Raw genomic sequence first — 20,007 nt, 5'->3', positions numbered from 1 at the left:
TAAAACTAAAAATCCTTACAGGTTTATACCTAGATGTCAGCCGTGTAGGAGGTAGGAACAGTCAGCTCCCACCAGTCCTCAGCCCACGAGGAAAACGGTTTCACGTCCCCTGAGGGGAAGCGCCGGGGCCAGGAGCTGTAACCAGCGCTCACGAGTCGCTAAGGCGGGGCCCGGGGCCCAGGCCAGCAGCCTGACAACGACCGGCCGCACCGAGCCCCTCACGGCCCCGGGCGCCGCGTGGCCAGACCTTACCGGGACTGCTGCCACAGGGGGACGTAGGCTGCGGCCCTGGCACTCACGGGGAAAAGCTGCAGCACCGCGGGAGCCCTCGAGGGCCCGGGCCCGGCGGGCTAGGGCCGGCTCGACGCCCGCTCAGGCGCCCGCCCCCGGGCTTGGGCGAAAGCGCCGCCAGAGGGCGCCCGCGGGCCCGCCCTGCCTGTCTCTCAGCGACAACTCTCCGCCCCTTTCCGGCATCCGCGCCCCTGATTGGTCTGTGTGGACGCCTATCAGCCCTCAGGCCCGCCGCCCGGGCCGGGCGGTGCGGGGTGCGTGCGGGGCGGCGGCTGCATGGCGCGCTCCCGGCTGCCGGTGCTGCCCCAGGAGCCGGCCGGCCCTCCGGAGTGACCCCTCGGCGCTGCTGTGGCTGTCGCCGCGGCTCGCACCCTCCGGACTCTCCCGACGCGAGAAGGGGGCGAGGTGACAGGGACAAGGTAAGGGCGCGGTGCCGGGCCCCGTAGCCGCGGGTTTGGGCCCCTCCGCGGGGCGGGTGTGCCCCCCGCGCCCGGCCGCCGTTGCGGGGAGGCCGCGGGTCCGCCGGCCGAGCCCCCGAGGGGCGGGGGAGGCCCGGGGGCAGGCCCGGACATGTCCCGCCGGGCGGCGCGTGCGCGGTGTGCGGGCCCGGGGGGTGGCGGCGGGAGGTCGCGGCGGGGCCGGGGGGCTCTGGGCGCCGCGGAGGGGCCCTAGCGGCCGGGCGGGCCTCGGGGCTGGTGCGGGCTCAGCGGTGGTGTCCCCCAGGCTGGGCGGTGCAGCTCGGAAGCGTGAGTTAAAAAATACTGTTGCGGTGGCTGGCGGGGTGCCTGCGCCCCCCGCCTCACGGCGCTGGACCTGCGCGGGCCCAGCTCGCTGCTACGGGGGGAGCTTCGCTGCCAGCTGCATCCCTCCCGAGGGTTCCCCGCCAGCGGCAAGTGTTTAGTCTTACAGATGAGTAGTTGTCATACCTGCAGAGCAAGGCACGTTTCTCTCTGCTTTAGAGACATCTGGAACTTTGTAAGTTTTCCCCTTTCAGCTGTTTGATAAATGTACGTTCGTTTCTTGTTACAGATGATCGAAACGCTTGTAACTACTGAAGCTCAAGAATTGTTGTACCAGCTCACAGCCCTGTTGGAACAGGAGTTAAGATGCCAGCCAAAGGCCTCTGGCCTGAGACTAATTGAATCTGCTCATGATAATGGTCTCCGAATGACTGCAAGGCTGCGAGACTTTGAAGTGAAAGATCTCCTCAGTTTAACTCAATTCTTTGGCTTCCATACCGAGACGTTTTCGTTAGCTGTGAATTTCTTAGATAGATTCTTGTCAAAAATGAAGGTATGGATTTTTAAAGTACAGGCTCTCAGTCATTAGCTTCTGCTCATTGCAGCCTTGTTCCTATTAGAGCATCTTGGCTTTAGATGACTACAGATTAAGCTCCTTGTGGAGATTCCGATTGTGCAAGAGCTAAAAAACAGCTTTCCCTGTTCAGATTTTACTGTTGTTGAGAAAACTGTTTCCTCTGGAGAACAGAAGGAAGAAGGCATCAGTTTCAAATTAAGGGTAGCCATAGGCTTGGAAATGCAGGCCGAATTAATGGATTATGTCACGACAAATTGTCTTGCCTGTTGCATATATACAAGAACACCTTAAATTACTTATTCATTGCTGTTTCAACTAACCCATAAACTTTGTCTATATCAAGAAGCTTGATGCTGTTCAGCACTCAGAGTCTGGTAAAACATTTAGTTAGCTCTCCATTCTACCATGCATCTGTGGCATGCTGACCTGGGTTGTTTTTAATAGTCTAACGAGACGGGATTACCACTGCACTATTTGGTCAAGAACAAAAGCTTGTTTTCCTTGTGTGTTAAAACAAAAATGAGAAAGCTAGATGGAGTGGATAGGGAAATGATGATTTGCAAGCCTTCTGAATCCAAAATAAGCAGTAAAAGTAGGGACTGTAATGCCTAGATAAGTCAGGTTTTATATATGAGTGTGTGTATATATATATATATATGTAGAAAAGAGTTAAAAACTGCTTTTTTAATGTAAATCAATACATACAACACTAAGTCCTAAAAGCTTCTGATTAGGCCATTATAGAACCTCATTATATAGAACCAGCTCTGCCTCAATCAGAACACATTGTTCTGCAGTCTTGCTTTTTAAACGAATGTGACCAGAATTTGTATGGTTTAACAGTCTTCTCATTTAGTTCAGCTAAAAATGTAACTAGGTAAAAAACTGATCTCTTGATCTTCAAAAAGCAGAACAACCCTCCCGGTTGCCCATAATTTTTTCATGAATTACACTGGCACCTATATAGTTTGGTACTTATATTTTGAAATGGTCAATCAAAGGCCTTTCTCTCTGAAAGTAACAATTTACTTTTCTTTATAGGTACAGCCTAAACACTTGGGCTGTGTTGGACTCAGCTGCTTCTACTTGGCTGTGAAGGCATCAGAAGAAGAGAGGAATGTTCCCTTAGCCACTGACTTAATTCGGATAAGCCAGTATAGGTTCACTGTTTCTGATATGATGAGAATGGAGAAAATCATATTGGAGAAGCTATCTTGGAAAGTCAAAGCTACAACAGCCTTCCAGTTTCTTCAACTATATCATTCACTCATTCATGAGAATTTAAGCTGCGAAAGGTAAAATATGTGATACTTATTTTACTATGACTGCATATGATCAAGAAGTCTATGTAGAAAAGTAAGCAGGGAAATTACTTGAGTAATTGGCCTTTCTATACTTAAAAAACTCACAAAATTTCCGCCTTATTGGTAAATATCATAAATGTGAATATCTGTGCTTTGTTATTGTTTTAATTTTAAATGTTATTTGTATAAATTGAAGAGTATTGCTCTCTGAGCCAAAACCAAAACTTGCTCAGTAATGATGGTATAATAAATCTCTGCTTATGCTGCAGTAAGTATTGCATGATTGGAAAGATTTCAAAATCTAGCTTAGAGATTCCTTTTGCTGGTAAGCACTGAAATTTCTTGTTGGTAAGCCTGTTTTGACGGTGCGACTCTCCTCAACATAACACAAGATTTATTTTTGGCATTGGGACTGCCAAAACTGAACATCAGTTTGACTGTAACCCTAGAACTTGTGGGAGAAATGAGGCCTTTGTTTAGATAATGAATATTCTTGCTGCTTCTGAGTTCCCAGGGTGGTGCTGTCTTGATCAAACTTGTGTTCTTCTACAGTCACTCATCTGTTTTTATTGTAGGAGAAAATACCTTAATTTTGAGAGACTTGAGACCCAGCTGAAGGCATGTCACTGCAGAATCATGTTTTCTAAAGCAAAGGTAAATGTCTTGAAAACTTGGAAGACAGTGAGACTACTGAACCTTGACAAAGCAGTGTTTAAAAACATTTTCTCTCTCTCCAGCCTTCTGTCTTGGCACTGTCTGTTATGGCACTAGAGATAGAAGAACAAAAACTACTGGAGTTGACAGAGGCATTGGAATTTCTGCAGTTGTATTCCAAGGTATATATGGATAAAGTTGTAGGGGAGGAAGGAAGAAAAGTGGGGGGAAGGGAGAGGTCCATTGGCATACTGGTTTCTTTTGTGGCTTTGGGTACTTTTTTTCCATTTCACTTGGGATCTTTGGCTTCTATCTTAGGTGAAGAAGCTGAAAGTACATGTATGAAATAGGGATTTAATGAGTAATTAACATATGAGATTCTGTCTTGCTATTTAGATAAACAACAGAGATTTGACCTTCTGGAAGGAACTGGTGTTAAAGTGCCTTACAGAATATTCATCAAGCAAGTGTTCCAAACCAAATGTCCAGAAACTAAAATGGATTGTGTCTGGACGTACAGCACGGCAGCTTAAACATAGCTACTACAGAATAACACACCTTCCTACAATTCCAGAGACCAGCTCATAAAAGGTAACTCCTTGTAAAATCAGCTTCTGATGCTGTAGAAGTACGTAGCTGTTAACTACCTCCAAGTTTCTTATTCCATATAGATAACCTCTTGAAGACATGTAATGTAAGCATAGTAGGCCGGTCAGAGAGGCTCGTCTGTTCTTGTGTTCATGCTTGAGCTGGTGCTGTACCAAAAGAAACGACCACTTCCTATATGAATGCTGGAGAAAGAACTGATTCTTTGGTGTCCTGTAGGAGCACAAATATGTTCTACAGACATCAGGACCTCATTCAAATTAAAATGTGGAGTAAAACTGGTAAAAAGGCAGAGGGAAAACTTGGCTTGCTCCTATCCTAAAAAGAATTGGCTGAGAGGAACAGTTGCCTGTTAGAATGAGTTTCTTGTAATCATTCACTTAAACCACTTAAAAGACAGTTTTATATGTTTTTACTTGTGCAACTGTCTGTTCAGTAAAGTCTAACTATAATTCAGTTACATTACTGGTTTTTTACTCTGTAGAAATTGTGAACTACTTCTTTATCTAGCCTTTAATTCCAAAGGCTATGTATAACAGCTGTCTTGCTCTTGTTATATACAAGTCCAATGCTTTGTTTGGCTCCTGTTGAAAGGCCTGCAGTTGACAGTTTTGTTTGGGTTTTTTTATTTACAGGAGTACAATAAAATGAGGAGAGAACCATCCTGTGATCTTGTCACCAGACACATGAATATTTAAGAAGCAAAGTCTGAAACATGAAGAACTCAACTCATGGAAAGAACATGTAACATTTCAGACTGAAGATCCTTCCAGAAAATGTTATTTTCATGCTGATTACAACAATAATCAGTGTCAGTTTTCAGTCTTATTTGTTAGGCTGTTTACTGTTTAGTGGACTACAACAATACCAATACAAGGAATTTTAACACCTGATAGTTTTTAGAGCAGCTTGTGTAGTATAACATTGGTTTACTGTAACTGCAGGTGCTCAATTATATATTTAATTTTAAAAATCTCATTCACTTTCCAAAGATGATGTGACAGTAGGGAAACATAGTGTGCAGCAGCGTAGTGCTGCAGTGTCTCAAACTAAGGACTAATCCCGCTCAATACTGATGACATTAGCAAATGCCTGTCAGGCCACCTGACAAGCTCTTTGGGCAGTGTCATGTGTCCACACGTTCCTGTTGGGCAAGGCACAGGCCTTCTACCAGAGACATTAAAAACTAAGCTAAGTGATAACCACTGAACACGTCAAGTAACTAGAGCAGAAGCAAAGAGAAACCTTATTTCATTGCCTTATAAAAGGTAGTCACTAATACGGCATCAGTAACTTCAGTACTTTAGAAGAGGTGTAGTTTACAGAAATAAAGAATTTTTATAGAGTGTAAAAACTTCCTAATACCTAATGAAGGCTGAAGGAAAGTACAGGGTCACCTGCCCCGAGTCTGACCTGTTTTCCAAAGTTTGACTGTACAAGAGGTTAATGCTGATGCTAACCAGGCGCATTTTTACAGGCACTGTAGGAGCAGGGCTATTGGCCCATCCAGGCATGTCTGTAAGAGCAATCTAGTTGAGAAACGCTGAAGATTGCTTCAACTCTGATCTTGTGAATGGTAAGCTTTGTAAAATACAGTTTTCCTGAAGAGCAGATCAGCACTTGAAGCATATGCTTCTGGTGCTAACAAGGAAGTAAGCAGTAAGAATGTATTACTGTATGTAAGGTGAATCAGGGTGTTGGGGGAATGTTGCTAATGTCCTCTTGAATTCTGCATCACGGTGCAGCAGAGGCTGTTGGCGATGGGCTGGTAATGCCTGGTTGCCAGTATGAACTGACTTGGGAGAAGGAGAGATCAGAATGTTCTGAATATAGTGGGGGCTTGGTTGTTAGCTAACCCCTCCTTCCCCTTCATGGCAATACCTGAGGGGGAAACCATTCTTTGCGTATCTCAAACTGGTTAAACCTTTCACAGAAGAGTTCATACCAAAGCTCTATACTGGACAAATCAAGCCTTCTCGTGAGCTCCTGGGAGTGATTGCACTGCGTAGTGTAACTCGGGTTTGCATCTGCCATTGTGCTCTCTGCATGGTGCAGGCCCGTGAAAAGTATACAGCCGATTTGGACAAAGGTGTGGTCAGCCTACTGGGCGAGGGAGAAGATGCAATGTGCAATTATAACTGTTGTCCTCTATTAAGATATGTACCTTTCAATTAAACATTGAAATGTGCTTAACTGAATAACTGTTCTCCTGTTTGTTATAAAACATTTTTATAGGCTTTCTGTTAAGTAACTTATATCTGAACAGTACCTGGAAAACTTCTAAGCGGGAGATAAAAGATTATGGAGATGGTTTTCAAATTTATGTTTTCTGAAGAGGTTGAAGCTGTGTGGGCAAGGCTAAAGAACCAACAGGAAAAACTCAGGGAGCCTGATAAAAATTATTTCAACTTGGCTCATGATTACTCGAAATCCTCTGAGATGTGAAAGTGTCAAGATAGAAAAAATTGACTTAAGTAGTTCAGACTGTTCAAATTTGACCTCATTTATTTGTCTAGCTGACTTCCATTATTTATCTAATAGTACATATTACCTCTTCCTACACGTGGATGAAGAGAATCTAGCACTCAGATTTGGCTTTTTGCACTGATGTGAGCCATCCCAACTTAACTAGTTAAAGTTTAGCTATACATCTCTGGGTCTGACTCAAAACAGCTCTGGTCCTTTTGAGAGAGAGCAATGCTGGGGCATTAACTCTGAGCTCATCTTGAACCAGATGCATGAAAAAATGCCGGTAGCCTGTCCTCCACTCATTTACGTGGCCGAGTAACACTGAGTGCAGAGGATCGTTTCTGATAATGTGGGTTGCTCTAGCTACTCTTATATCCAAATTTATGCATCTGCCAAATACCTGGTACTGTTTGTCTAAAAAGCAAAGAGATTGAATCCCAGTGACACTGTTGTGAGATGGAAGACAAACCCCTGCTTCAAGTCTGAACTGAGTAGATACTAACTAAGGAAAGGCATAGCATCAGTACCTTTATTTTCATCTACATTCTTCCAGAACTGGAGGTCTGTAACTTAGGGTAGGTAACCAGGTACTTCACACCTTTCCTCCTACAACAGTTCAGAGCTGTGATGCCTAAATACATACTTGACAGTTGTCCTCTTTCCCTGACATCAGCCTTGGACTTAGCTGTAGGATGACTCTCATGCTACTTCTTAAAACAGAAAATACAGGAATAAAGTTTAGCTTTGAAAAGTGTATTTTGTAAATGTAATTTCATGCACCAAAGTGTTAGATACCATTCTAAACTTCTGCTGTAAGCCTAAAGATACAAAACTGTCCTGTGCAAAACAACTGCTGTAACAAAAATTATTTCACTGGATAGCTTCATTTTGATGCAATGTTAATTGTCTTCTAGCTTCAGTTACTTCTGCAGCAGTCTTGTTCATTTCTTAACTATACCATCTACTGTTGATACCAGAATCATGGTAAAGATACAAAATTTTGTAGCCACAAATTACCATTTAGTATCACACCACTTCTCTTGGTTTAGTAAGGCAAGTTCTCTAAAACCCAAGCACAGTGTATGGATTTACTTTACATTCTGTAAAGATGACATGGGTAGAAGCCGCACAACTGATTATTTTAGAAGTATTAATGCTTGCTTGCTTGTACGCCAAACAAGCAATGGATAGAATTAACAATGAAAGCATTCCTCAACTTGGTTTTGCCACATGCCAATTGAAACTGATAAAATTTTATAAATAAGGCTTAGCAGTGTGATGGACAACTGCTAGCAATTTATCTTCTTCTGCTTAGGACTTAAGTATAGGCAGTAGTTACAGTGCTCAGAATACAGCAGGATTTGAGAATCATGTTTCCTTCCTCTGTTAGTCTGACAGAGCCTTCATCCTGTATAATACTGTGGTTAGACTGCTGCTCAGCTGCATCCTTAACGAGCAGAAAATTCCTGATACATAATTGGCACATGCAAAATGTTGTATCATGCAATAGCTAAATTTAAAATAGAGCTATTAAATTTATAACTATCTGCAAAAATCTATAGCTTCTTACATACAATACCAACAACTTGTGCTATATGTTGGTAATGAATAGATGCAAGATACCATTTTCTACCTAGGGACTTCCTATGCCTCTCAGAAGTCATTATATTCACTTTCAGAATCTTAAATAACTTAAATGGAAAGGTTATATTACATTAACACATAAAATTATGTATAACCAGACTTTCACCTGACATTTCAGTTTTCTAGTATCACTTACCTGGTAGCAAGTATTAATCATTGGTGCTATACTCAACTGCACAGTGGATTGTAAAACCTTATTTGAGGCAAGATGCAGTAGTTTCTTTATTTAAATCACTTTTCTAGAATTACATTTATGAAAACTCAGAGGGCTGCTACAGAGGGAAAGTGTAACTGTACCCATCCTAGTATCCTTCCTGCTGCAAGTTAAGAGAAAATATTAAATAGCTTGCTTGTAACACCTATTCTTCACGGATGAATATGATATTCTTGCATAAAGACAAATTGTATACTTATAACTGACTAGTTTACTATGGTGTTTATAAAAAAAAAACCACCAAAACCAACATTCTGCTTAAAGATGTCACTTTTTGGTGTACACCATTCTCTGTAGTTTGCCCTGTAGTATTAGAAAGTTATTGCAGCTTATAAATCAGCTGTTGTCTTCATTCTACTGGAAGTGATCCGTCTTTCTTTACACTGAAGTAATTTACTTGACAACAATCCACTGAAGAGAAGACTGAAGTATTCACCAGTCACATGATTCCAGTCCTTAAGTGTAATGTGCAATTCCTCTCAAGGAACACAGATAAAAACAGTTTACTTTTCAAGACTAGAAAAGTCTGGTCCTCCTTTGCTGTAGTTTCCAGAAATTTCTGCCCCGCTGAAGTCAAATCCAGGGTTCTGATGGGGATAAGAAAAAAGTTAATTAGATTATTTGTAATAAAAATGTTTTTTTTAAAAAACACTAACAAAAAGTCCCAAACTCTTTCTGTAAATATTCTGCCACTGTAAAAAGAACATCTAACAATCAATTTGTCATCCATTTGCCATGGCGCTGAAATTCTTGGAAAATGCATCAACAAATAAATCTTGAATTGTCATAGTTTGACTGACTACAGCTGAAGTGACTTTGTTCACAATTTTGCAGACAGTTAGAACTCCCAGTAAAGAAATGTTAAAGAAAGTTTAAGAAAAAATTCTGGCTTCTGGTGTCACTTGAAATTACTATTTGAAAATATAAGTACCTGCCATGCTGGATAACAAGTTTCATAAAAATGATGTTCTTTGTTGCAGTATGCCATGTACTGATTAAGCTGTTAAGTAGTAAGTTGTAATTCTACAACTTTGCAGACATACATAGGAATAATTGTGGGCTAAAGGTGTACCAAAATAATTCAAGCAATTTTGGTAAAAGGGCAAGGAAAGTATTTTCCAGCTAACTATTCTACATCATTTTATGTTATAAACAAACTGAGTAGAGCTTGATGTTACAAGTTTATTGTAAATAAGGCTATGTCATAATTCTGGATAAAACCAGAAATTGTCTGTAGCCGAACCTAAGTGTGAAGTTGTTAGTATTATGCCACAAACCCTAAACCAGCAATACCCTCCCAAACTCATCTTAACTTTTCACAAAACCTTCAGACAGACTACAGTCAGAAAAACCTCTTGAAAGTACACTGATAAAGCCTCGTGAGCACTCTTTATCTATTGAACAACAGTATATGTTTCCATGGCACTGGACAGCAGAACAATTCTGCTCAGCTTTCATGGCCATAACCTCCGAATGCAAACACAAAATATAAGGAGTAATTATGGTCCTTTAACTTGCCTCTCTTTGGAATCGCTCCAGTGTAAGTTTCCTTTGCATCTGGTCCTGTACCCAAGGATCAGCAGCATATTCATTTTCTAACAGAGATGTCCAACAATTTCCAGCATCTCGATTTGTCTTCATTAGAACAATTCGTATCAGCTTCCTGTCTTCTGTTGAACGAAAACAGACATAAAAAACTACCATTAAACTCAGTCCTACATGCTGGTCTTTTCTGTTGTTTTGGTGGGTTCACCATTAACAAGCACAGGATTTCTTTTGGTGAAGTAATTTAAACTCTTAATGCCAATGCCAACAGGGTTATTGATAAATAAATAAACACTAACTAGAAACAGAAAGGCTTAAGTAAAGATAGCCTATACAGCCATCTCTCCCCTTTCTGGCCTGTAAAATGCTGAAGCTCTTTTAAGGGACTAAAACACAGAAACACAGTTCATGAGTACTTCTGTTGCAAACATAAACTAACCTTTTAGAGAGGTTCACAAGAGAGAAAAGATTTAACTATTAATATATACAGCTCAGCTAAAGCAATAATGAAGGATTTGAGGTCGGGCTTTACAAACAATTATTAGCACTAAAAGCCAGAACTAAGTTTTAGCAACACTGGAGGTATAATCAATTTACTTAAACACAGACAATATGCCTAAAGAAAATACAGTGGAAGTACATTTCAAAGTTAACATATAACTAAAGGATGTTTAGTTCTACTTAACTGAATAAATATAGAATGATAAAGTGTATTTTGAAATTATTCACATACTGGAAAAGAGTAGGTTTCACAATGTTTACACTTCTAGTTTTCATGTTTAAATTACTAAATCATTAATCAATATTTAAAATAAATACTGTATGGAAAACAAAATCCAACACATAAAAACACAAAGTGAGAGGCACAGTCCAGAAATACGATTTGTCAAACCCCAAAATATTCTGAACACATTTATGATGTAATGATCAGTGAAGCTTTTTTTGCTCGTTACCTGTAGGTACCTTAGTGTAATTTATTAGGTTGCTTTTTGATTCTCTTGGACTCTAGTTTTTGTGACCCATCCCAAAAATATAATGCACGCAATGTCACCTATCCCAAAAATATAATGCATAAGCAGAGAAAAAACAAGTTAACAATTACGGAGAGGCACGGACCACAAAACTAGACTTTAATTGTCCGGCTTTAGTGAGGGTTTGCCATGTACTTCTCACTATATGGGAGGGTTGGTAATCCACTGACTACCACCTTTCAAGATACACCGTTTTTACATTAACCTTAATCTCTAGGGGTTTTGTACTACCTTGGCTCCTTAGTCTGGCAATAACGATTGTCTTTTTTACAAAACTATATACAGGGAAGAAAGTAATCTTTCCCATTAAAACAAGGGGGTAAACTCTTTTGCAGCATATTTTCAGAAATTCTACTGCCCTCATAATGTCATTTCAGATGCAGGTTATTACCTAACGTCCACGTTCCTTCATCAGTTATTGTGGAGTCAAAAAGTTTACCCTGCAAAAGACACATACAATATTACAAAACAGCAAAACCTGTTCAGTGTCCAGTTCATAATGAATTCTCAAGTATTACTGCCAACCTACCTTCTTGTTTTCTACTGAAAATGAATGGGTGACCTGGCCCTACAAATGTAGACTTGCACAGAGACTACCAAAGAAATATTTTTGTTACAGAACCCTTATTTTTTTGTAATGAAGTATTTAATGCAGTAAAAATGTCAGTGTTTCACTATCTCACTTTATTGAAAGAGTTTGTGCTTCTCAAGAGAATAATGACATTTTTAATAGACTTGCCATGAAAATGCCAGTGTTTGTACCAGGGGTAATGTACAGCTCTGGTGCAATGTATACATGTTATACTAAAAAAACCTGTTTGTTGGCAGGTAAAGTAAGTCTGCCTCTGATCTGTTTTTTTGGCTTTCGGCAGTGATGGAAGCTATGCGCTAAACTCCAACCAAATCACTACAAGAACACAAACCCACGTGAATATATGGTCTTTATTTCCTCTCCCCTCTTACAGGATCCTGCAGTTCGACAGAACTGTTTCTAATAGATTTTTTTTTTTTTTTAATTTATCAAAATGTAGATATCTAAAAACGGAAAAAAAGAAGGTGTAGCACAGCAGAGAGGTGTTTGGACCCCCCCAGGCCGCGGCGGGGCTCCCCGCGGCCCCGCCTGCCCTCCCTCGGGCGGCGGCGCCCTCCACTGCCGCCGGCCCCGGTACCTGCAGCACGTCCCGGCCCCGCACGGAGAGCGCGATGTGCCGGCTCTGCAGGCCGCAGCGGACGTCCTTAGCCCGGGTACCCGGCGGCACCTGCACCTCGATGAACACCTCCTCCAAGGTCTGATACCAGCGGCCCCAGGGCGTCCCGCAGGGCACCACCCCGCTCCGCTCCTCGAAAGGAGCCGACATGGGAGACGGCGGCCGCTCCGCTCCGCTCCGCGCCGGCCCCCTCCCGCCCGGCCGCGCGCAGCCAGCTCTGCGCATGCGCACGCGCCCCGCCCCGTGCGCCCCGCCGCGGGCGGCAGCGCGCGTGCTCCGTGCCCGAGCGTTGATTGGCTGAGAGAGCCGCCAACGGGAGGAGCCGATTGGCTGCGCGGGGCGCGCGGAGGGGCCGTTGGTGCCTTTGAACGCTGCGGGCCCGCGGCGCCGCGTCCCCGCTGCCATGGCCTTCGCCCGCGCTCCGCTCCGGCGCTTCAACGAGAGCTCCGGTACGTCCGCGGCGGCCGCCTGGCCTGGGCCTGGGGCGGGGGGATGGAGTCCCGGCTCTACGGAGTGGTGCCGGGAGGAAGGGTCCAGCCTGCCGTTACCTCGGCGTGTCCCAGCCCTTCTGCCTGTACTCCCCCTGTGAGGGGAATTGCCTGTAACCGCCTGTTTGGGGGACTCTTGTCTCAGCCCGTGTAGGAGTCTCCCTTTGAGGGGAAAAGACTCCGACTCCAGGTCGGATCCTGGTTGTAGGGAAATGGCTATTAAATATAGCGCTGAGCGTAAATGTATGTATGTATTAAATAAAACAGTGGTAGGCTAGTACATGCTAGCCTTCTGATGCTTAAAAGAAGGCTTTAATTTTTTATAGAAGCTTAAGTAACTTAGTTCCTTGGAGGGAAAAATTTGCTATTCAAAAACATCTAAGTAGTCTTTTCTAAACTGGAGGAAGATCTTTAAAAAACACTGAATTTTGTTTTATATCCTCTACTATTTTAAACCAATTTTTCACCAACTGGCATGAAGATCCTCTAACCGTTTGTTTTTTTTTTTATGGAAGCTAATGCACTGCTATTGCTAGTAAGATGCCCTGCAATATGGTCTGTGTAAATCGTGGTTTCTAATTTTCTTAGCCGTGTAATAAACCAACCCTTTCCCCTACCATGTGTGCTGTAGATTTATGTTTATGGTGAGGATGAGGAGAACTGAGACTCCAGTTGTTGGTTGTTTGGGTTTTTTTCAACCTAGTTGTGTTACCAGCCTCAACTCTAAAGTTGAAAACCCTGTCATTTACCTTACTAATTTTCTACTGTTCTGAAAATGTCATTTCCAGCATGCACCCCACTGCGAGGATCCTGTGATGTTAAATCTTCAGACACACTGAAAAGCTCTCTGTCTTCTGAAACATGTCAACGGATTAGGAAACAGAAGAGTAAGTAGTTGTAAAAGATGCACAGTATAACGTCTTTGAATGCAAAAACTCTCAGTGCTTACATGCTGTTACTGCTTTCTTCTTGTTTAGAGATTGTTTACTGTTGCAGGGGCTCATTACCTACCTTCTGGCTAAAGGGTACAGCAGCTGTAAAAGCATGTGTAACTGAATCTTCCAAAATAGTTTTATATGTGACTTCTGCTAATTAGGGAGACCTCTAGAGATCAAATAAAATATTTAACTGCTTCATTAACCTTGGTTTTAGTGGTAGATTCATGGGTTTTTCAGGTATAAAGCATCCCTCAGCTGAAAACTGACAGCATGTTATCTGAATGATAGGGGGGAGCCTTGGCAGAAGCTTGAATTCTCAGAACTGGTGGTCATCTGGTAGTCTCTGTCTAGACTCTCTCAGTTGCCCAGATGACTACTATTGAACTGCCTGATTGTGGTACAAAACCAGCTGATGTTAGGTTGTGAATTGTCTTAACAATCAGGTGGTTTTCTGTTTTTTCAATTAAACCTTGTCCAGTTGGGTTAAATTTCCCTTGCTCTGTGTGTGCACACCCTCCTCCTTTACCATTCTTTTCTGCATCCTTCTGTAGGTGAAACAAATCTGAACAGTGAGAAGAGTGCACCTACTCCTCAGACTGTAAGGAGACTTGCATCTCTTGGAACAACAGTAAGACTTTTCTATGGTGTCTAATAGCACTGTTAAACTCCAGCTAGGCCTCACTGTGACTGGTTAAATCATCTAGCCCCTTCATACCATTAGTATTAACCTACCTGAGTAAAGTATGAAACACATTATTGTGCCTGTATTCCTTAGTAGCTAAGAAGGAAAAATGAAACTGCAGTATCTTGGGAATCGTATGATGATTACTTGGGACTACAGATTGGCTTGTTGTCTTTGGTGTTACAGTGTTGGGGGTTTTGTCTCTTGCTTATCATGTGATGATGGTGTGCCTGCTTCTTTTTAAGATGATGTTTCTGCTGTCATATGGTGGACAGAACAGAGTAGAAACCTAGTAGTAAATGTAACACAGGGGATGATACTCTATATACAGGTTCTCAGTGCAGTATGTGAGGTAAAGGATTTGAAGATGCTTAACAAGTTGAGACATTATAACCCTGACTTACTAATTTAGTTTATTACCACTCCTAATGTTCACTACCATCAGTGTTCTCCGTCCATTTTGGCTCTCTTCAACACCTGATGTATTTCTTTTATATCATGCTGGACTGTGATAAGAGTCTTTTATCCTGTTTCTCGTGCTTATTGTAGAAGATTGATCACATCGGGGTGTTGGAGGAGTTGCTTGAGTATGGTTACGTTCATCCCCATAGTTGTAGGTTCTAGCTTGCAATATAATGTGTAATCTAAAGATAAGTCATTGTAAGTAGTTATTGACACAGAGAAATTAAAATCACAACCAATAATCACAGAAAAGTTACACACACATAGATTGAACTGATTGGTTACGTTATAGACAAAATCATCTACTAGTAAAGAATCACATGTTTGCATGCATCCTTTTCCAACACCTAGCACTATGGTTTCAGGGGTTTTGTTTGAGTGGATTTCAAAGTGGCAAATATTTTGTTCAATGTCAAGACCAATGTCTTGGAGCTTCAAGAGTACTACTTCACAAATGAAGCCTTGTTGTTCTTGCACAGCACATGCATTTACATCAATTATTTGCCTGTTTTCCTCTTCTTAGTGGGCCCACACTCTGTGCTCCAAGGGACAGAGTATGGTTCCACAGTGATTCAGTCTGAACGCAATCATTGGGCATATATTGTACACTGAAGCACTACATAAGGCAAGGACAAAGGCAATAATCCTATTGCTTTCTGCATGGTGAATGAGGCTGTTCAATTGCCAGCATGATTGAAATTCCCTTTCAAATTCTGAGGCCTTGTCCCAGAAAAATTTACAGATCTCAGTGGGTGGGGTTCCTCCTTCTCTTTCTCTAATAGTGGCTGCTGCTATAGACTGTATCCACAATTGCACTTGGATACAATTCAAGGCAAGAGGGCTGTTATCGTGGGTTGCTCCAAGAGCTTTTATTAATTAATTAATTTTCATTTTCTTCAATTTGTTCCCAGTGAGGTAAAATGTCTGATAGGAGCAGGAAAATTCTCCTGGACAGAAAAAGAGAGTGGGGAAGGGGTGTGTAGTCATTGTGGCCACTGATGTACATGGTGAGGGAGAGAAGGAGTAGGTACAATGCTTCAAAGATGTCCACCTCAAAGATTGCAATTGTTCCCACAGTGCTACTGGTGCAATCGCTGGGTGTGCTGTTTGTTCCCACAATGTTGTTGGAGTTCATTATTTCTGAAAAAGAAAGGAAGAAGGAACTGTCTTGGTGGGGAAGACTAAATGGGTTACCCCCTATGATGTAGGATAAATTCATTTAGTACTGATTTAGAGATCTACTCCATCATTGTCAATAATATCCCATGCTAGAAATCCTCGTGGTTTGGTTAGGTTACTGGAGATGGTATTTTTACCATCATAGGCAGTCCCAGTTTCATCAAAGACCAGGTATGCTCGTTGTTTAGGGATTTTTCTGGAGAAGGTATTCAAAAGGCTTGAGTAATTGGACTTCCACAGGGACCATACCGATCTAGAAGGATGGTTGTCCCATTGTCCTTCATGTGTTTCAAGATATTTTTTCAGTAGTTCATTGGCTTGTTCAACACATCAAAACCTAGGATATTTTCATGGTGCTCCTTGATTGCAGAGTGAAAAGATGTTGTATGCTTTGTGTCAGGGAGCCATGAAGTACCTTTTGCTCTTTGGCACACAGTGCTAGTTCCCGTAACGCCAGTAATTTTAACTTTTTGCTGTCCAGGTCATATGCCTAGCTTACCGGCATCCCATTGTGTAATTGAAATTTGTGCTCCAGTATCAATTAAAAAATTTGTTAACTGTTGTTGAGGACCCACTGGAATTAAAATGTAAGGGCTGTTCTCATTTGACCATTGAGAAGCTTCTACTTGCCGGACTGGCAGGCCCAGTTGCCATTGGGGCATTATTAGGTTTCTTGTTCTTGTGTTTTGTAACTGATCCTTGTGAGGGACAAGAGGGTTATTTCTCTCTGGGAGCTGGTGATGGAGGATTTGGAGTATTTGGAGTGTTACATTTTTGAAATGCTTGAATTAAACTCGGAAAAACACTGGTAGGTTGTCTCTGAATCATGTCTCTAGGAATTCCTAGTGCCAATGATTGCTTCCATAGTTCATTTCTCCACTCCTGGCCCTTAAATTGTTGGTCACAGGATTTTTGTTTGTGGGAATTGTTCTGATGTGATTGTTTAATTTGTGTAACAGTGTGACCTGTGTTTTTTGTTTTACTGGGAATTTCATGCTGTCCCACTTCTCATGCATGATTTATAATTTCATATATTAGCGTTGCCCAAGGGGATGATTCTCCCTGTTCTAGTTCTCCTTCCTCACCATTTCCAACAGTCTGTGTTATGTTTACCAATTCATTATAACTTAAGTCTCTCTGGGTCTTATCTTATTTTGCAATGAGGAAAGGTTGGAGTGTGGCAGGGGCTCCTTTTATCAATGGTTTAAGTACAGCAGGAGCCACGGGTGCTGAAACAGGAACATCGCTAGGATCATGTTAATGCATGGCTTTAATACAGGCAGCCTTTGTAAAAGCTGTGGAGAGCTCGTTTAGAGATTTGATAGGTATATAGAGCTCTCTTCTCCCTAAGGCATCAGCCCAATATGCCACTCCGCTTGTTAGTGAGTGGGGGGTCATTCGGGGGGGTAGGGCCAGCATTCAAAAAGACACCAGGACCCCAATAACCACTGACTTTATTGCCATCTAGTAAAATTCTATCTCCCCATTCAGAGATGCTCTCCAGAGGTATTCAGTTTCAGTTTCTCCAGGCTTACAGCTGTAACTGTCTTGTAAATTGGCCGTCTGAATTGGATCAAACAGGGTTGTTTTGCTAATGTGATTTCTCACACCACCCTGAGGTCCTGTTGTTTCTTCTGTTTTAATAATAGGTCTGATTGCAAGTGGGGGTCGCTCAGACAGTTGAAAAGAATTATTTTAATCTGAGCTGTTGTTTGAATCACTCCAAATATTACCATCCCAGTCTTCAGGGGAGACAGTTTCCCAACTTGAACTGTATCAAGGGGTTTTGGAGACTGCATTAGCATCATTTCAATACATTCCCCCAGTTTTTCCTGTTTTGATGGTATTTCTTAACTTGTTTTTGCTGCTGTTTTATTTTCATTGATAACAGCAGCTTGCTGAATTTGCCCCCTACAATCTCGTCTTGTCATCTTGTATTTTATGACTGAATTTTCCTTGTTCCTGGCAGGCAGCTTCTAGGCACACTCCCAACATTTTACAAACTGTAGCTTTATCTTTTCCAACAATCCTCTAGGATCAGCTAACTGTTCTTCTACCTCTTCCCAGTTACAATAATTATTACAAGCCCAATACTTTGGGAAGGTGGGATTTGGTTGTATGTTCTATTTTTGTAAGTAGTTTATTTTGCTTGTCATCCTGCTGACTACACCAATTTGTCGCAGATGAAAATATTAACACAGTAATGATTTAGCAGCAAATCAAGACTTTTTAATGACTAGTAGCACTTAATCATTAACCAATTTAAGGATTTACAAAGTAATTTAGTAAAATATGTTACAATTAAAGAAGGGACTTAAGTACAGATTCGAAGATTACAAGATTCACACTAACTTACTATAAAGTATCCTAAATCACTATACACATGTACATTCATAAACACAAGACATACAAATATTTTTGTATCTGGTGAAATATGTATGTACCCACACTTGTGAAAATAACTGCGTATACCCAAACACATTGGTAGGTAGAGAGGTGGGTAAAAGAAGCTGGCCTACAGTTAAAATTTCCCTCCGCTCTAGTTTAGAGCAAATACTCACAATGCATCGGTGTTCCTCAGCAGGTGATAACTGAGACTCGAGCAGGTCGGCTTTGCCCTGGGCTCCCATCAGCTCTGTCAGTGGACTCCTCGGGGAGTTAATGCCCGAGAGACGTCCCAGCTCAGGGGAGATGCTGGTCACAGGCCCAGTGGCGCCCAGGAGAGCTCAAGGGGTCTCACTTGGGGCTGCTGTTTACAGGGTCCAAGATAATTCACTTTCGTCAGGTACTTTTCCACTCTGGCCCAACTTAAGTCATGAAATATTCTGGTGTCTTCCACCAGCTGCACAGATCAAGAACTCGATGAATGTGCAGTTCTGTTATTGTTCTCCCTCGGCCACATCCCAGGTACAGGTGTACCAGGCTGTCAGGCGGTGATGGACTGTTATAACCTTCCCAAGCAATAGCAGAGCAGGAGCCAGGCTCGTTAAAGAGGTGCCTTAACACTCTGGTTCACTGCCATCTGCAGCCCATACCTCCCTAAATTAGTATGTGGCCCAGGAGGGGGATTGGAATCACACAAAACACAGAGCAGCCCAGGAAGGAGGTGGAAGGAGGAGTTGCACCACCACAATGTAGGATGAAATTCTGCAAGCAAGCTTCAGAGTTAAGGGATGAAAATGGGGTTTTTTGTGGTGTTTAGGGGGTGCTAATGTCTCAAACTTCTTGTCACTATGGTTATGAGCTGTCGATTTGGAGTAATGCTTATGAGCAAGTACAGAGGTAAACCCCATCCAAACCTGATACTTGTCTGCCCTATGTGTGGGAGAGAGATGTTTGCATCTTATTTGTGTATCTTTAATAGCATTGTCTATGTGAAGGTGTCCACTCTTATGTTTAACTGTGTTAAACTAATATGCAGCTACAGATCAGTTTAAATATTTCTAATACATCTGTTTTCAAAAGCCAGCGAGTAGGACTCTGAAGCCTAAAAAAGATCTTATCCTTATGAAAGAGAAAAAGAAACAGAAGATGCTGGAGAAGGAGGTATGAATACATTGAGTGCAATCCTTTATTCCCACGTATCATAATAAAAAATACAAGCTGGTAAAATGAGCCTCTTTTGTGTAACATAGCATACAAGTAGTTCACAAACAGGTTTGTGCAGAGCAGAGATTATCAAATATTATGGTATGTAGAAGTATTGGGTTAGAATTAGATTAATTCTTACTGTTTGTGAACAGCTACGCAGACAGTTTTTTGTAAAAAAAAAAACAAACAAAACAAAACAAAACAAACCAAAACAACAAAGTCCTATGTTCTCCACCCTGAAAAGGTTCTGTTTAACACCTGTTTGTTGAGATTTTTGCTTAGTAATTGACATAATTTTAAAGTTTGAGTCACTAGCTTTTTCTCATCAGTACACTTCTATGTTTTAATCTATGCCTCCAGTCTCAGATGTCACATACTGTCTTT

At 42.0% G+C, this 20,007-nt stretch overlaps 3 protein-coding genes across 3 annotated transcripts; 2 read left to right on the top strand and 1 right to left on the bottom strand.

Moving 5' to 3' along the window:
• Window positions 1–520: 520 nt before the first annotated feature.
• On the top strand, window positions 521–6,363 carry CCNG1 (cyclin G1). Its single transcript, XM_074915886.1, has 7 exons — window positions 521–710; window positions 1,321–1,584; window positions 2,650–2,903; window positions 3,488–3,566; window positions 3,650–3,748; window positions 3,963–4,157; window positions 4,808–6,363. The coding sequence occupies exons 2-6, from the start codon at window positions 1,321–1,323 to the stop codon at window positions 4,152–4,154; spliced, it is 888 nt and encodes a 295-aa protein (XP_074771987.1). The 5' UTR covers window positions 521–710; the 3' UTR covers window positions 4,155–4,157; window positions 4,808–6,363.
• Window positions 6,364–6,482: 119 nt separating this feature from the next.
• NUDCD2 (NudC domain containing 2) lies at window positions 6,483–12,492 on the bottom strand. The gene is made up of 4 exons (XM_074915887.1): window positions 12,245–12,492; window positions 11,467–11,515; window positions 10,018–10,169; window positions 6,483–9,086 (listed from the first exon to the last, which is right to left on the bottom strand). The coding sequence occupies exons 1-4, from the start codon at window positions 12,431–12,433 to the stop codon at window positions 9,003–9,005; spliced, it is 474 nt and encodes a 157-aa protein (XP_074771988.1). The 5' UTR covers window positions 12,434–12,492; the 3' UTR covers window positions 6,483–9,002.
• Window positions 12,493–12,631: 139 nt separating this feature from the next.
• On the top strand, window positions 12,632–19,854 carry LOC141964861 (hyaluronan mediated motility receptor-like). The gene is made up of 4 exons (XM_074915698.1): window positions 12,632–12,732; window positions 13,560–13,658; window positions 14,261–14,337; window positions 19,498–19,854. Exons 1-4 carry the CDS (start codon window positions 12,687–12,689, stop codon window positions 19,582–19,584), a joined length of 309 nt encoding a protein of 102 aa, XP_074771799.1. The 5' UTR covers window positions 12,632–12,686; the 3' UTR covers window positions 19,585–19,854.
• The last annotated feature ends 153 nt before the right edge of the window (window positions 19,855–20,007 follow it).

The sequence above is a fragment of the Athene noctua genome, chromosome 12 (genome assembly GCF_965140245.1).
Source record: "Athene noctua chromosome 12, bAthNoc1.hap1.1, whole genome shotgun sequence".
Classification (NCBI taxonomy): domain Eukaryota; kingdom Metazoa; phylum Chordata; class Aves; order Strigiformes; family Strigidae; genus Athene; species Athene noctua.
This window is presented reverse-complemented; position numbering and strand designations above follow the sequence as displayed.

Bases quoted from the DNA above. Each gene is read 5' to 3' on its own strand.
- CCNG1 (XM_074915886.1), top strand. From the start codon at position 1,321: ATGATCGAAACGCTTGTAACTACTGAAGCTCAAGAATTGTTGTACCAG. The intron at 2,904-3,487 runs GTAAAATATGTG...TTTTTATTGTAG, and splicing joins GAGAATTTAAGCTGCGAAAG to GAGAAAATACCTTAATTTTG. The intron at 3,567-3,649 runs GTAAATGTCTTG...CTCTCTCTCCAG, and splicing joins TCATGTTTTCTAAAGCAAAG to CCTTCTGTCTTGGCACTGTC.
- NUDCD2 (XM_074915887.1), bottom strand. From the start codon at position 12,433: ATGTCGGCTCCTTTCGAGGAGCGGAGCGGGGTGGTGCCCTGCGGGACG. The intron at 11,516-12,244 runs GTACCGGGGCCG...TGTCTTTTGCAG, and splicing joins GGGGCCGGGACGTGCTGCAG to GGTAAACTTTTTGACTCCAC. The intron at 10,170-11,466 runs GTAATAACCTGC...TTCGTTCAACAG, and splicing joins TGAAGGAACGTGGACGTTAG to AAGACAGGAAGCTGATACGA.
- LOC141964861 (XM_074915698.1), top strand. From the start codon at position 12,687: ATGGCCTTCGCCCGCGCTCCGCTCCGGCGCTTCAACGAGAGCTCCG. The intron at 12,733-13,559 runs GTACGTCCGCGG...TGTCATTTCCAG, and splicing joins GCGCTTCAACGAGAGCTCCG to CATGCACCCCACTGCGAGGA. The intron at 14,338-19,497 runs GTAAGACTTTTC...TGTTTTCAAAAG, and splicing joins TTGCATCTCTTGGAACAACA to CCAGCGAGTAGGACTCTGAA.